The sequence below is a fragment of the Tarenaya hassleriana genome, unplaced genomic scaffold (genome assembly GCF_000463585.1).
Source record: "Tarenaya hassleriana unplaced genomic scaffold, ASM46358v1 Cleome27, whole genome shotgun sequence".
Taxonomy (NCBI): Eukaryota; Viridiplantae; Streptophyta; class Magnoliopsida; order Brassicales; family Cleomaceae; genus Tarenaya; species Tarenaya hassleriana.
The window spans coordinates 1,835,378-1,850,316 of record NW_010965946.1 but is presented as its reverse complement, the minus strand read 5'-3'; the positions used below and the strand labels follow the sequence as shown (position 1 = coordinate 1,850,316).

The window sequence follows — 14,939 nt, the reverse complement described above, 5'->3', positions numbered from 1 at the left end:
TATATATATATATATATATATATATATATATGCATTTTAGTGTTTTGTTTGATTCATTTGAAAATTTTCATTTACAGGTTAGAAATTTTGCGTTGTGGCTCTCATTTGTTTCGTGTTTTGCCTCTATCTGGTCCATTAGCCATCTTCTGTATCAGCTTACGAGCAAGAAGAACTACGCATGTGACATTCTTGCATCCACGTCTAAGCATTGAGATGCCTCTTGAAACCAACGACCGCACCTAATCGAACACTGAGCTGGTCATGTCCCAAAAAGGAGCAGATTTTTCTTGGAGCAATCATTACACGACAGTGTGTATCGACCGTCTAAACCATGCGACAACTAATCAACATTACAGCAGACACTAGACCAGTCCAGTCCCAATATATATAACCAGAAACAAACATCAATTATCGTATGTACGGCACTCGTCGGCTTCGGGATTGTCCTTACAGTAATTCTCGAGCGGGTCGTTTCCGCCGGCCTTCTGTTTGTCCCTGGCGTGGCTAGCCGCCGCGCTCAGCTCCTCGACCTCGTCCCACGCCGCCACGCACTCGCCGCTCGCCGGGTCGTCGGAGCATGTCTCCTCCGCCTCCTTTATGCTCTTCTCCACCTTCTCCGATATCCTATCCGGCGCCGCCGCCCTCACCTGTCGGACACGACCCGATCCCATCCGGGTTGTCCCGGTCCCCATCTTCCACGGGTAGCTCAGGCTGACCGGGCCCGCGCGACGAGCCTGGGTTGAGCCGTTGGCGACCACTCGCGGGGTTGCAACGTTGAAACTTGATATCGTTGCCATTTTCCGACTACTGTTGGGTGAAGAAGATTGCGTCTTTTTTTAAAAGGAGAGGTATATCAACGAAGATGACGATGTATTCGGTGCATGTATCGATTTCTGTGATACTGATTCTCTTATCATCTTAAAGCCAATCACAATGCACGCTTTGTTGAGATATTTTAGAATATTCGACCATACAAAAAAAAAATCTTTAAAATGCTTTTTTTTTTTTTTTTTTCTGAGAACCAATGTATTGACAACGTTCTCGACATTGCTAGCCATTAACCAGTTTACTCAGACAGGAAAAAATCTCTTATTTGGTAGTTTTCGGCTTCATAATATAGCATCCGCGAAATAATAGTCACTGTTGGGCTGGGCCTTAGCCTAGGCCCAGAAAAGGTTATGTTCACACAGATGTTACGGTATGCTTGACCTCACCTTACAAAAGCCCTCTCCGATATTTTCAGCTTTTTTTTTTAATTTTATTTTATTCGAATAATCGATCTTTTTAAAATTTGATTGGATTCTGGGCATCGGAATTGCTTTGCCGTTCCACTGGGCAAAGTAGGGAGAAACTATACGTAGAAAAAGGTTCCGATGAAATTGATGCGCGTTGACAAAGTTTACCATCGCCTCTCTCTCTCGCCTCTCTGCCATTTCTCTCTTCCTCCTCCGCCGTCTTTCTCTCTCCTCTCGCCGCAGGGACTCGCCGGATTCTCGACTCTCCGTTCGCGTCGCTGCGCCGCGCTCCGCCGCTTCTCTGGCAACTCGCCGAAGCCTTTGATGTCTTCAAGGTCTGTTTCTAGGCTTCACTGCCCCCTTTCTGCCCTCCCTGCCGCTTCAGAAGACGGTGGAGGCGGGTCTAATGGCTCGGCTTCAGCTGCTGTTGTGGCGGCTACTGAAGATGATGGTACTTCAATGCATCTACGATACGGGCTCTTTTTCCCCTCTCTTTTCGTTCTACGGATTCACATAGTTATGTTTTTTTGGCTTAGATTCTGTATTCTCGTGCTTGATGCATTCATTTTAGTTTCCTGCGTACAAGTTTCATTAAAAATTGCAATTGGGTTTTGTATGATTGGCTTTGTTTGAAATTGATCTGGTAGATGCGCACAATCTGGTTTCCATTGCTCGTTTGGTTTTGGGTGACGATGTATTACGTTGTTGTCCGAGAAAAAGATCCTTTTGTTGGAACTAATTCTCTGGTCCCATTTTTGCTGAGTTTGGGGATGGAGAACGGAAGTGCGCTAGAGCCGTGCTTCATGTAGTTATATCTTGATCGTCCAACGCACGTGTGTGTTCGATGAGTTTTGTCTTCCGTTCAATGTTTTTCCAACTTCGTTTGAGTGTAAACTCATCTGATATTAGGCACTGATAAATTGTCATCCTTATTTGGGTATTCAGTGTGTAGTGACTGAAATTTCCTCTATGTTTGTATGAACTAGACTTGGCGATAGGCAATGAGTATCGCCTTCCTCCATCCGAGATCAGAGATATTGTGGATGCCCCACCTCTCCCAGCATTGTCATTTTCGCCCCACCGGGATAAAATCCTATTTCTCAAACGTAGAGCTTTGCCTCCACTGGCAGATCTGGCCAGGCCCGAAGAGAAGCTTGCTGGCATCCGAATTGATGGTCAGTGCAATACCAGAAGCCGGATGTCATACTACACTGGTATAGGAATCCATCAGCTAATGGCTGATGGTACACTGGGCCCAGAGAAGGAGATCAGTGGCATTCCGGATGGTGGAAAGATTAACTTTGTCACATGGTCCAATGATGCAAAGCATTTGGCTTTCAGTGTTCGGGTCGATGAGAATGGAATCAGCAGCAAGCCTAGAGTATGGGTTGCTAACGTCGAGACTGGGGAAGCTAGACCACTTTTTAATTCCCAAGATATCTACCTGAATGCGATTTTTGAGAGTTTTGTTTGGATTGATAACTCCACTCTGTTAGTGAGCACGATCCCTTCATCTCGCGGCGACCCACCAAAGAAACCTTTGGTCCCATCTAGCCCCAAAATTCAGTCTAACGAGAAGAAGAATATTGTCCAGGTTAGAACATTTCAGGATTTGCTCAAGGATGAATACCATGCTGACTTATTTGACTACTATGCTACGGCACAACTAGTTTTGGCTTCCTTGGACGGTTCATCGAAGGAAGTTGGGCCACCTGCAGTATACACGTCAATTGACCCTTCCCCGGATCACAAGTTTCTTCTAATTACATCGATTCATAGGCCATATTCCTACATTGTACCTTGTGGTAGATTTCCCAAAAAGGTGGAAGTCTGGACAAAGGATGGTAGATTTGTAAGGCAGCTCTGTGATTTGCCCCTAGCTGAAGATATTCCCATTGCATCCAATAGTGTGCGGAAAGGAATGCGTTCTATAAACTGGAGAGCAGACGAGCCGTCAACACTCTACTGGTAAATATTTGAGAAGGAAATCAACATATGTGTTGTATTTGTATGTGTTACCTTTTCTTCATTTTTTCCCATCTAATTCAGTATTCTCTGAGTTTTGTAGGGCAGAAACACAAGATGGAGGTGATGCTAAAGTGGAAGTTTCGCCACGTGATATAGTCTATGTGCAGCCTGCAGAACCATCTGCAGGCCAAGAACCAGAAGTTTTACAAAAACTCGATCTTCGTTATGGGTAAAGACATATGGCCTATTTTCTGTTGGTTCTGGTTATCGATAGTTATTTTCCATTGCCTTCTCCAATTTCTCTGATCAAATCAACTACTTGATAAGATCAGGTTCTCATTTATGCAGAGGAATTTCCTGGTGTGATGATTCACTAGCTCTGGTTTACGAATCATGGTATAAAACAAGACGAACAAGGACATGGGTTGTCTCTCCTGGATCTAAAGATGTCAGTCCACGCATTCTATTTGATAGATCATCAGAAGATGTGTACTCAGACCCTGGCTCACCCATGCTGAGGAGAACTTCCACTGGGACATATGTGATAGCTAAGATAAAGAAGGAAAATGATGAGAGCACTTGCGTCTTATTGAATGGAAACGGGGCTACACCAGAAGGGAATATCCCCTTCCTCGACTTGTTTGACATGTGAGTCGTTAACACTCATCCTTCTCGCCTTTTTTTCCTTATGCTCTAATCTCTATCATGTGGTAAAATCGGGAATGGCACTTTCCAAAATTTCATCTAGAAATACAGGCAACAAAGAACGGATCTGGGAGAGTGACAGGGAAAAGTATTACGAGACAGTTGTTGCCTTGATGTCTGACCAGAAAGAGGGAGATTTAAGATTAGAGGAGCTGAAAATCCTAACATCGAAGGAATCTAAAACAGAAAACACTCAATATTTTCTTCAAACTTGGCCTGAAAAGAAAGTATGCCAGATCACAAATTTTCCTCATCCATATCCCCAGTTAGCATCGTTGCAGAAAGAGATGATCAGGTATCAAAGAAAAGATGGGGTCCAACTTACTGCAACATTATATCTACCACCAGGCTATGATCCATCGAAAGACGGTCCTCTTCCTTGTCTGTTTTGGTCTTACCCTGGAGAATTCAAAAGCAAAGATGCCGCTGGACAAGTCCGTGGCTCTCCAAATGAATTTCCAGGCATAGGTCCAACTTCAGCCCTTCTTTGGCTTGCTAGAAGGTAAGAAATGTTCTCCCACCGTTTGCTTGGGTTGCCATTTGCGCTTGTTTTATTGCGCTATCATTTATTCCTGGTGTCTACTTTATCGCCCTTCTGGGTGACTATGGCTCTTCTGTGTTTGTACAGGTTTGCTATATTATCTGGGCCTACTATACCTATTATCGGTGAAGGTGATGAGGAGGCAAATGATAGGTACTCTGATCTTTGTGTTTCAGACTATGGTCACCCTCCACGGATGGAAAACATGTATTAATCTTTTTCAAGAACCTCTAAAAATGGAAAACGACAACACATCGTCGTTATCTTTGGAAAGGTTTTCTGTCATTATAAGCTGATGAAAGAAATGGGAGGTGCTGATATATGTTTCAAGAGGAACCTTCTAAACTTTAGATCTGAGATGGGCTTGAGCTTGACAGATCCTAATGTGAACAACTGAAACTTATTGTTCAGGTATGTGGAGCAACTGGTTGCAAGTGCGGAGGCTGCTGTGGAGGAAGTTGTCAGACGTGGAGTAAGCCCTTCTCACTGTCTTCATAAACCCATGCTTCTTGCTATTGTATTGCGCACAAAAGTTGACATGACTTCTCTATTCCACCACCATATACGAATACAAAGGTGGCTCATCCGAGCAAAATTGCCGTTGGTGGGCACTCTTACGGAGCATTCATGACTGCAAATCTCCTTGCTCATGCTCCTCATCTTTTCAGCTGCGGGATCGCTCGCTCGGGTGCATACAACAGAACACTCACACCATTCGGTTTCCAGGTAACATGCTAGTCTCATCATCATCGCTCTTTTCATTTCGTCCTTCTTTTCACCTTCCTGAATGGTCTTTGCTCTTGTTGTGTGTTTGTGATTGATGTCTCAGAACGAGGACAGAACCCTATGGGAAGCTACCAATACATATGTAGAGATGAGCCCGTTCATGTCCGCAAACAAAATCAAGAAGCCGATCTTGCTCATGCATGGTGAAGAAGACAATAACCCGGGAACTCTTACTATGCAGGTTGAAACTTGAAACATCTCTCATATGCACACATTGATGCGAATGTCGATTAAATGCTCATGCTCTCTCAAGTCATAAACTATTACCGATGATTTCTATTATTGATAATGGGTTTGCTAACATATTCATCTCACTCACACCGCTTTGAATGAAATGATACAGTCGGACCGCTTCTTCAACGCGCTGAAAGGGCACGGAGCTCTTTGCCGGCTGGTGATACTTCCATTGGAGAGCCATGGTTACAGCGCTCGGGAAAGCATAATGCACGTTCTCTGGGAAACAGACCGGTGGCTTCAGAAGCACTGTGTCCCAAACACATTGGAGGAAGACACGAAGAAGGAAGCCTCGGACTCGGATTCAGCCGACAAAGCAGCGGCTGGGACCGGAGGTTGTAACCCCGAGCTCGATGAAGAACTTCACGTCAATCCCAGGAGGTCACTTCTTTGGTAAAGTCTTACCTTCCTATGTATACACAACCCAAACCACACACAGATATCTATATCTATATTTTCATGTTCAGTACATATATCCAAACTGTTTCTATACAACATTTGAATCTGCCCGTTTTATAAGCAGTATCGTTGTTTCATGTTTTTTTTTTTGCCAGATGGAATCTTCGTTATATATTACAGGACATTGGGCGATACATGGAATCTTCCGTGCGGACCAACATCATAAATGGACCGGAGGACTTCGTGTTTGATTTTTAAAAAAAGCATTTAAATATTTAAATATTCATTCCCCAAGACATTGAATTATATTATTGACGTTGGATCTCTTGGCCTTAGTAATAACAAGATCGATCCTTCCATGAATTACAAAAAATCTTTGTTGAAATTAATATGTAGACAGTATCAGAAGTATGATCTCTTTATTTCTTTCAAATGTAACTCGTTATGATTCACAGAATTTCCGATGTTTGATTTGGGACTTAATTCTTTCATTTCATGACTTGTTAAAAATATCAGATTTATATTTTAAAAATCGGTACGTAATTATTTAATAAACTTGGTAAATTGTTTTAATAATCAAACAATAGTTTGAAATTGATAAGAAAAAGTTATTTAAAAACAATTATTGTATTAATCTATTAAAATTTAGTCATAATATTAATATCAGCAGGTTATCAATCACGATCATTTGTAAAAGCAACGATACAATTGATCGGATTGGGTTTATCCTAAGAAGTAGCATACAGAACAAAAATGCCGTAATCATTATTCCGAAAAGGGGCAGTTTAATTGAATAAGCAAATGTGAGCCAAACGCAAACGCAACCGCAACACAACCGCGATCGCACAAAACGCTGGTCCGAGGCGCCAGCAGAACACGAGGGGCAATTATGGAACTTACTTCTTTCGTGATTGTGTTTTTTTTCCCTAGTTTACTTTAATTCAATTATATTATTATTATTATATATATAATGCTCATTATTAATAGTTCACGAGCTTGGACGAACGTCGTTGTCCATCACCGAATCTCCACTGCTAACCATCCCCTTGACGTTGATTTCAATTTGTTTTTTCAAATCTAAAGTCTTTGGATTTGATAATCACTTCAGAAAATGATTGCGATACATTTTTGCACATAAACTTCGTCTCTAATCCGTAAGCTCTCTCGTCTGTGCTCTCACACTCGTGGCTAGGTGAGCGAGAGATGGAGAGGCAAAGGAGTTTCTCGTTGAAATCTACGAGAATCTTGGCATTAATCATCGCAATTTCCTCCGCCATTGTCGTTCTAGCTGTCTTCTCCATATGCTTCTCCAAATCTAACCCTTTGCTTTACGCGAGCGCCACCGGCTTTCAGTTCAACGAGACGTCGCTCCATAACCTATCTTGCTCCGTCTCCGATTCCTCGGCTTCCTCTCAGCAAGACCCGATTTTAATCTCGACCCGTTTCAATACATCCGATAACATTTCCGGGTTCGCTATATTTCCTGATTTCGAGAAGAAGGTACGAGAGGAGGCTGTTGCTCAGAAAGATGGTGTCGATGATAATTTAACTTCTGTAGTTGAGGCGGAGACTGTGATTGAACTTCCGAGCAAAGTTAGAGAGAAGAAAGCGAAGGGAATAGAAGAGTGCGATGTTACGAAAGGGAGGTGGGTCTATGACGACAGCTACCCTCTCTACGCAAACGCGTCTTGCCCCTTCATCGACGAAGGATTCAGCTGCCAGAGCAACGGAAGATTGGATAGCGACTACATGAAATGGAGATGGGAGCCACGAGATTGTGATATTCCCAGGTAATCTATTCTTCTTCGCGTTTGTCTTTTTCTTCTTGTTCTTGAGATCTCAAATGGGTTTTGTTCAGGATTCGCGTGGGGTAAACGATGATTGTGATGGTATTGGCTGATGATAATACTGGTTCCGTAGTATTCTTACCCAGCATGGGCAATTGATTATGTTTTACCATTTCATGGGAGATCTTCCTGATTGAGCATTTTGGTGTGTGTATCATTATAGGTTCAATGCCACCAAATTGCTGGAAATGATCAGAGGGAAAAGGCTAGTTTTCGTTGGAGATTCGATAAACAGAAACCAGTGGGAATCCATGCTTTGCATGCTGTTTGCTGCTGTAAGAGACCCCAAGAAAGTGTACGAGACTCATGGCCGGAGAATCACCAAAGAGAAAGGGAATTACAGCTTCCGGTTTGCGGTATATGACCCAACCCCTCTAAAGACTCGAGCTTGATCTTAAAGTTTCGTTTTCGGCTAGTTGTCATTCGGTGTCCTTATGCGCTGTTTCGATTAGGATTACAGATGCACTGTCGAGTATTACGTGACACATTTCTTGGTTCGTGAGAGCAAAGCAAGAATTGGACAGAAGAGGCGGCCTACTCTGAGAATTGATGGCATTGACCGCAGCTCTTCGAGGTGGAGAGGGGCTGACGTATTAGTGTTCAATACAGCTCACTGGTGGTCTCACTACAAAACCAAAGCCGGGTCAGTATGGCATATTTTCTGAAAGAAGATGACAGCATCCAAAGAACAATGATTCTTTCGAGCTCCTGATCTTGATCTGAATTAGGGTATAACCCAACATCAAGCCGATGAATCTTTGGAACCTAAAACACATATTGCTGTTCTCTTGTATCATCATATCATCAGGATCAACTATTACCAAGAAGGAAACCAAGTTCATCCAAAGCTAGACGTATCAACAGCTTTCAGAAGAGCTCTCGAGACTTGGTCATCATGGGTTGACAAACACATCGACCCAAAGAAAACCCGCGTGTTCTTCAGAAGTGCATCGCCTTCCCATTTCAGGTTTTCATCTCTAAATAAGGAAACCCTCTTTTCTATTTGAGGTCTCTGCATCTCCATTAAATGATCTTCTCCTGGACAGGGGAGGAGAATGGAATTCGGGAGGGCATTGCAGGGAGGCCACCAGGCCCTTCAATGAAACATCAAAACCCAGTTACTACAACTCAGACAAGAACTGGATCGTCGAGGAAGTGACAAGGCAGATGAAAACCCCGGTCACTGTCCTGAACGTTAGCAGTCTGTCTGAATACAGAATAGACGGCCATCCTTCCATATACGGGACGAAACCCGAAAATGGAGGCCATGGATCTGTTCAAGACTGCAGTCACTGGTGCCTTCCTGGCGTTCCAGATACCTGGAACGAGTTGCTCTACTTCCATTTGCTAAACAAAAGATAGAACACTGTCCTGTCTGTCATATGTTACGTTGACTTCTTCGAGAAAAGTTTTCAAGGAAACTCGATTCAACTGCGTACCTTAGATAACCAAAAAAAAAAAGGGTAAAGGTTGAATGAATGACGTCTCTGCATTTCAAATCGTCCAAGCTAAATTTACTGGCTCCAAATGGCAATAACGTGTAACAGATTCAATATTGTACATGATGTCTCATTTCCTCCTCTTTATGTATATCGGTTTTCTCCGTTTCCTTTTCTAATTTAAAAGGGTAATTTTTTTTAAAGAGTTTACGGGAATTTATATATAAATCGTTTAGAAGTCGGTGTATGATCGTTGGGCATGGACAGTGGACACGAGTCTCTTATTGAAACAGTTTGGTACTCAGGCGGCTATAAAGGCAGCCGATTTATTAATGAAGCGGATGTCACAGAAAGAGACGCTAATCTCAGAAGCTTTGTCTTTGTCGTTTACTATCCAACTCTTCCTCTGTCCGCCTTGCCAGCACCTGCTCTCAGTGTCCGTTTACATCTCTCTCTCTCTCTCTCTCTCTCTCTCTCTCTCTCTCTCTCTCTCTCTGTTCCTGAGCTTCTGGGTGTAAGAGAGGTATCAGACTGGTCTGTAATGGAGCAGGACATGGAGCTTGTGGGATTTTAGAATTAAAGATCAGAAAACTAGTAAATGCATAAACGACGCTCTAAGCTCGGTGAAGGAGAAGACTAAAGTTTAATGGAAAAAAGGAGAGTTGATATTATTAATGAATAATACAGTCACGTACATAAAGAAGTCCATGAGAAAACATAGAAGGAAAGAACAAAATACATGGAATAGTAAATAAAATCAAACGGCTATAAATCTAGACCAAAATCAATTTGTCCATGATTTAGGTTTGATTTGAGTAGAATATTAATCTCTCAAACGGTCACTTTAACCATTGACCAAAGGTGGAAACTTTGTCCTTGTATCACATCTTGCCTTATCGATTCATCATTGTCACCAAGTTTACTTGTGTTTGTCTATCCAAAATGTTTCTTGTCTCACAAGCTATCGTCGAGTATATGAGAACGTCCAAGTGTGTATTAGTGTCCGATCTATTCTTTTCTCCAACATTCCCCCTCAAGATTGGTTTGGATGAAAGTCGAGAAACCGATCTTGCCGAATATATGTCTCCCCATGGCGGTTCTTTTGGTTTGTCCACCATTGCACATGTTTGTTTAGACTTTATTTTCTGTATACACTCGAAAAAATGGTTAGAAAACACAAGGGAGGTCATGACACTCCGATTGATATAAGAAAGCGAATGTAGAAATGTAATGATATGTTTTCTATCAAATAAAAGTAGAAATAATGTTCTAATATGCATGAATGCTAAATTTGATAATCTTGACACATGAAACATTATTTGTAAGATAGGATTCACATTTGGTTTTGTATTTAAACAAAACACATCTCTCAAATTTTTATTGAACACTAAAAGCATGTTGGTTATATCTTTTTCATGGTCAAGTGTGTTTCGAACAAGTATATCTTGTTCATTATACAACACATGTATATGTTTTTCGGGATAAAAGATGTAAGGCTTGAGAGTGTTTTTACCAATCCTAGAGTTGTTGAAACTCATAGGTAATGTTACGTGTTTGTCGGTCATTTTCCCATGCATTGGCATTCGTCGTCGTACATGGACGACCTTTGTATCCGTGAGTGTTTGTTTTTCATCTCGACATTCCGTCATGAATGTGTTCTTTATTTTCTGTCCAAAGACACTTAAAATACCAAACATATCATTAGGAATAACAAACTCAAAATGAATTGGACTAAAGAAAGAATGACAAACTCTATTTTCGATGTATTGGAAGTGCATGCTCGGGTTTGCTTTGGGAAGAACGAACGGAACAAGACTGTTCTCCATAGATGATGCCTCATTTTCAAGCTTCTTTGCCTCCGTTTGTAGGTCATCATCCTTCACGAACTTTATTTGATTCCTTTCTTCTTCTTTGTTTGAGCAATCTAACTCTCCCGAATGCTCGACTTTTTCGTTTTGTGTCGGTTTTTCTTCGTCCTCATCATTAGATTGTTCATTCAACGCCTCATCAACCGCACACGTGAGAGTATTTTTCACATATTCCCCCTCACGTTGTGGATGTATAGGCGTCATGTTTTCAAGGAAGAAATCGCGGACGGTTTGGTCGGTCATCTCTTCTTCCGACAACCATCCATTTTGTTCTCCTTTGTTGAAATTTTCAGTGCGCTCTTCGCACCACATCATCTTTGCCTCCATGAGGGATATTTTCCCTTTGGCTTTTATAACCTGCAAAATCATTTTGTTGTGTATACCATCCAAAAATCCAAGAAAGGTATAAAGTTTACGTGTTTCGATGCTGAGATCGGGATGAAGCTCCTTCATTTTATCCCAAACGCCCTTGAACGCCTCGTTTCTGTGTTTCTCAAGCATGTTACTCCATGCATTTTGGAGCAACTTGAATTTGCGGATGTACTCAAAGGTTGCTATGATCTTGAAGTCTTCATATGCCAATTGGTATGCCATGTTTCTCTCCTCCTGCGGTGTTTATTTGACAAGAGGGGTAGTTTTTTTTTTTTCGAAAAATCTATGCAGCGGAAAAAAAAAGAATAATGGTCACCATGGATCTTGCTCTGATACCATGTGGGATTTTAGAATTAAAGATCAGAAAACTAGTAAATGCATAAACGACGCTCTAAGCTCGGTGAAGGAGAAGACTAAAGTTTAATGGAAAAAAGGAGAGTTGATATTATTAATGAATAATACAGTCACGTACATAAAGAAGTCCATGAGAAAACATAGAAGGAAAGAACAAAATACATGGAATAGTAAATAAAATCAAACGGCTATAAATCTAGACCAAAATCAATTTGTCCATGATTTAGGTTTGATTTGAGTAGAATATTAATCTCTCAAACGGTCACTTTAACCATTGACCAAAGGTGGAAACTTTGTCCTTGTATCACATCTTGCCTTATCGATTCATCATTGTCACCAAGTTTACTTGTGTTTGTCTATCCAAAATGTTTCTTGTCTCACAAGCTATCGTCGAGTATATGAGAACGTCCAAGTGTGTATTAGTGTCCGATCTATTCTTTTCTCCAACAGAGCTTGCAGAAACAGAAACACATGCAGCGAAAAAGAGGCCGGTTCTCTGAGCGCAACACCAGCATTCTCTCTCTCTTTTTTTTCCCTTTCTCTAATGCTTCAAAACTCTGCATGGGATCATCAGAACATTCTAAATGAATCTGGTGACACAATTTTCAACTCTGTTTTGTTCTGACAAGTGTTGGTTTCAGAAAAACCGCAGAGAAGAAGAAGACTGTTGTGACGGTGAAAATCGGGGAGAAAGCTGAGAGCCTCTTCAAGAACGAAGGGTTACCGTCTGATCTCTGGTCTTGGAGGAAATATGGGCAGAAGCCCATCAAAGGATCTCCATATCCAAGGTGCTCGCTTTCTCCCTTTTCCCTTTTCCCGCGAATTGAAAAAGGAAGAAGAAAAACTTTTCCATGGAAAAATTCTGGGTTCGATCTCAGGGGATATTACAGATGCAGCACATGTAAAGGATGCTCAGCCAAGAAGCAGATAGAGAGATGCAGAACAGATGCTTCGTTGCTCATCATCACTTATTCCAATACCCACAACCACCCAGACCAAGGTTCCAACCCTATCGCTCAAATCCCGCTACATCATCCGCGAAAGGAACAAAATTTATACAAACCCATCATTTTTCCTGCTCGAGAATCCGAGAACGACGGCTCCGCCGACACGGAAAGCATGATGTTCGGCGACGTGTTGAAAACAGGCAGGTTTCCGGTCGCGAGAGAGCCGATCGGGTCCGATCCAACGTCGAGGCCGGTGGTGGGGGCTGAGAAGGAGAACGATTTCTTCGACGAACTCGACGAGCTGCCCATGTCCTCGGGATTCACCAGGCTGGCGCAAAACGACGCCGTTTTCAACGAGGAGATTCCAGTCCCATCTTGATCCTCGCGCCCTGGCTCTGTTTTGTGCGCTTTATGTAAATAACGATGTGTAGTAGTTTTATATATTTTTGGTTGTAACCCACTAATCGTTTTTGTGGGTGGATCTCTTTTACCATTACATATAAATGTGTAAAAATCTCGTAAATGTATGAACGGTTCGTCGATCAGAAACTCAAACGCGTACACAACGATCAATGGAGGTTCACATCAAAGAAACAGAGGGAAAGGAAGAGACTTTGCGTTTGGTTTGGGTTAGGTTCTTGGATTTGGATTTTGTCTCTTGTCCTGTGGAATCTTTGGTGCTAGTTTTGTTGTCTCTTAGCCATGTTTGTCATTTACTTATTGGTGACATTTTAACCAAATCTCCATGAGAAACCAAACCACCACACGACAACAACAAAAAAGCACATAATTACATGAACAGATGACAAGTTTGCAAAAATAAAATGACTTTTTTTATAATGGTAAAAAATTAAAACGGTGTAAAAATGTCACAACTAAGAAGAGAGAGAGAGTTGATGAATCATTTAATTAAATAATTTAAATCGCGAGTCGTACGGTAGCTTTATAATAGTTGTGGATATATATATATATATGTATATGTATATAGACACAGGGTATGTCCCCTTTGTTTGTAAAGACTGACAAAACAAAAAAATCGGTTCACCCAAAAAAAAAATCGGAGATCAGCGACGGTTCTGGATCTTCTGAGACATTGCCAAAATGTTGCTGCAGAGCTTCCTCATGAAATCGTCGAGCGAAGCAGTCGGAGAATCGACGCCGGGAACGCCGACGAAGTTGTCGGAGCAGGTCGAGACGTCGGAGATGGCGGCGCTCAGGACAGATTCGAGCCGACCGTAGTCGCCGCTGTCCATAGCCTTCTTCGCCTCGTCCAGATCCGTGATCAGAGAGTCGTAGTTTTCGAGGCAAACACTCATTGCCTCCTTCACCGGCTCCTCCGTCGATCCGTCGTTCGTCACGCGCTTCGCGTACTGGAGCGTCGCGTTCGCTTTCTTGAACAGCGACTGAGCTTCCATCCTGATCACCTCCTCCGGATCCACGCTGCTCTTCCCTTCTTCGGCTCGTTTCCTCAGATCCGGGAGGATCGCGGCGATGCACTCGTTCGTGTAGTCGGTGCTGGTGCAGAGATCCTTCGCTGTCGTGTCGATTTTCATGGCCGAGAAATCGAAATTGTGGATGTTTTCAAATTTGGGGACGAGATCCTCGACATTGATGACTTCGTCGAAGTCGATGTCGATCTCTTCGGGGGCGGGGGCAGGGCCGGGGGATGAGACGACGGAGAAGGTCTGAGAAACGGCCGGCGACGGGGCAGGGACGGCGGGGATTTGGGATTCCGGCGGGAAGCTCGTGGAGGAGGAGGTGGAGAAGGAGGATGAGCCGGTGAACGAGTAATCGGTGAAGGTATCGGATTCCGAAGAGGCGTCAGGGGCGGAGGCAGGGACGGCGGAAATGCTGCTCACCGGACGACCCGCGCCGCCGGAGAAGATATGACAAATGGTAATTGCAATGAAAATTAATTTGTAATTCTTCATTTTTTTTAATTTTTTTTCTTTGTCGGAATTATCAAAATGCCGATAAAGAAAACATCAGACGAGGAAACGGAAAACGGGAGGATTTTAAAAGGACAAGAGAAATTGCTATATATATTGACTGGTCCTTAAAAGTGCTTCCCTGCAAAATTTCGGATATGCTAAATACACGAGAGGTACTAATTTTACTAGATTTCCGCTTAAATAATAATCTTACATCACCAAATTGTTTGGTTCAACTCTCTCGCATCGCATTTGATCTATATACATACACACATATATATATATATATATATATATATATATATAAACTCTG

The 14,939-nt window shown here is 42.4% G+C and overlaps 5 protein-coding genes across 6 annotated transcripts; 3 read left to right on the top strand and 2 right to left on the bottom strand.

Annotated features, from left to right (window-relative positions):
* Positions 1-251: 251 nt before the first annotated feature.
* Positions 252-868, bottom strand: LOC104817458 (calvin cycle protein CP12-1, chloroplastic). The gene has a single exon (XM_010546666.1). It carries the CDS (start codon positions 795-797, stop codon positions 405-407), a length of 393 nt encoding a protein of 130 aa, XP_010544968.1. The 5' UTR covers positions 798-868; the 3' UTR covers positions 252-404.
* Positions 869-1,311: 443 nt separating this feature from the next.
* LOC104817457 (probable glutamyl endopeptidase, chloroplastic) lies at positions 1,312-6,325 on the top strand. Of its 2 annotated transcripts, XM_010546665.1 has the most exons (11): positions 1,312-1,686; positions 2,222-3,203; positions 3,304-3,432; positions 3,552-3,851; positions 3,952-4,410; positions 4,537-4,602; positions 4,861-4,921; positions 5,026-5,175; positions 5,279-5,416; positions 5,579-5,862; positions 6,024-6,325. In XM_010546665.1, coding segments are annotated over exons 1-11 (2,883 nt in total). In that variant the 5' UTR covers positions 1,312-1,373; the 3' UTR covers positions 6,025-6,325. The 2 variants fall into 2 exon arrangements, with proteins under 2 accessions (XP_010544967.1, XP_010544966.1); XM_010546664.1 differs by lacking the exon at positions 6,024-6,325 and having other exon boundaries at positions 5,579-5,866.
* Positions 6,326-6,930: 605 nt separating this feature from the next.
* LOC104817456 (protein trichome birefringence-like 6) lies at positions 6,931-9,305 on the top strand. Its single transcript, XM_010546663.2, has 5 exons — positions 6,931-7,658; positions 7,879-8,071; positions 8,168-8,358; positions 8,524-8,682; positions 8,762-9,305. The coding sequence occupies exons 1-5, from the start codon at positions 7,072-7,074 to the stop codon at positions 9,075-9,077; spliced, it is 1,446 nt and encodes a 481-aa protein (XP_010544965.1). The 5' UTR covers positions 6,931-7,071; the 3' UTR covers positions 9,078-9,305.
* A 2,808-nt stretch (positions 9,306-12,113) lies between these two features.
* Positions 12,114-13,074, top strand: LOC104817617 (probable WRKY transcription factor 65). Its single transcript, XM_010546868.1, has 3 exons — positions 12,114-12,160; positions 12,390-12,536; positions 12,627-13,074. The coding sequence occupies exons 1-3, from the start codon at positions 12,114-12,116 to the stop codon at positions 13,072-13,074; spliced, it is 642 nt and encodes a 213-aa protein (XP_010545170.1).
* Positions 13,075-13,583: 509 nt separating this feature from the next.
* LOC104817455 lies at positions 13,584-14,804 on the bottom strand. Its single transcript, XM_010546662.1, has one exon. It carries the CDS (start codon positions 14,624-14,626, stop codon positions 13,760-13,762), a length of 867 nt encoding a protein of 288 aa, XP_010544964.1. The 5' UTR covers positions 14,627-14,804; the 3' UTR covers positions 13,584-13,759.
* Between the last annotated feature and the right edge of the window lie 135 nt (positions 14,805-14,939).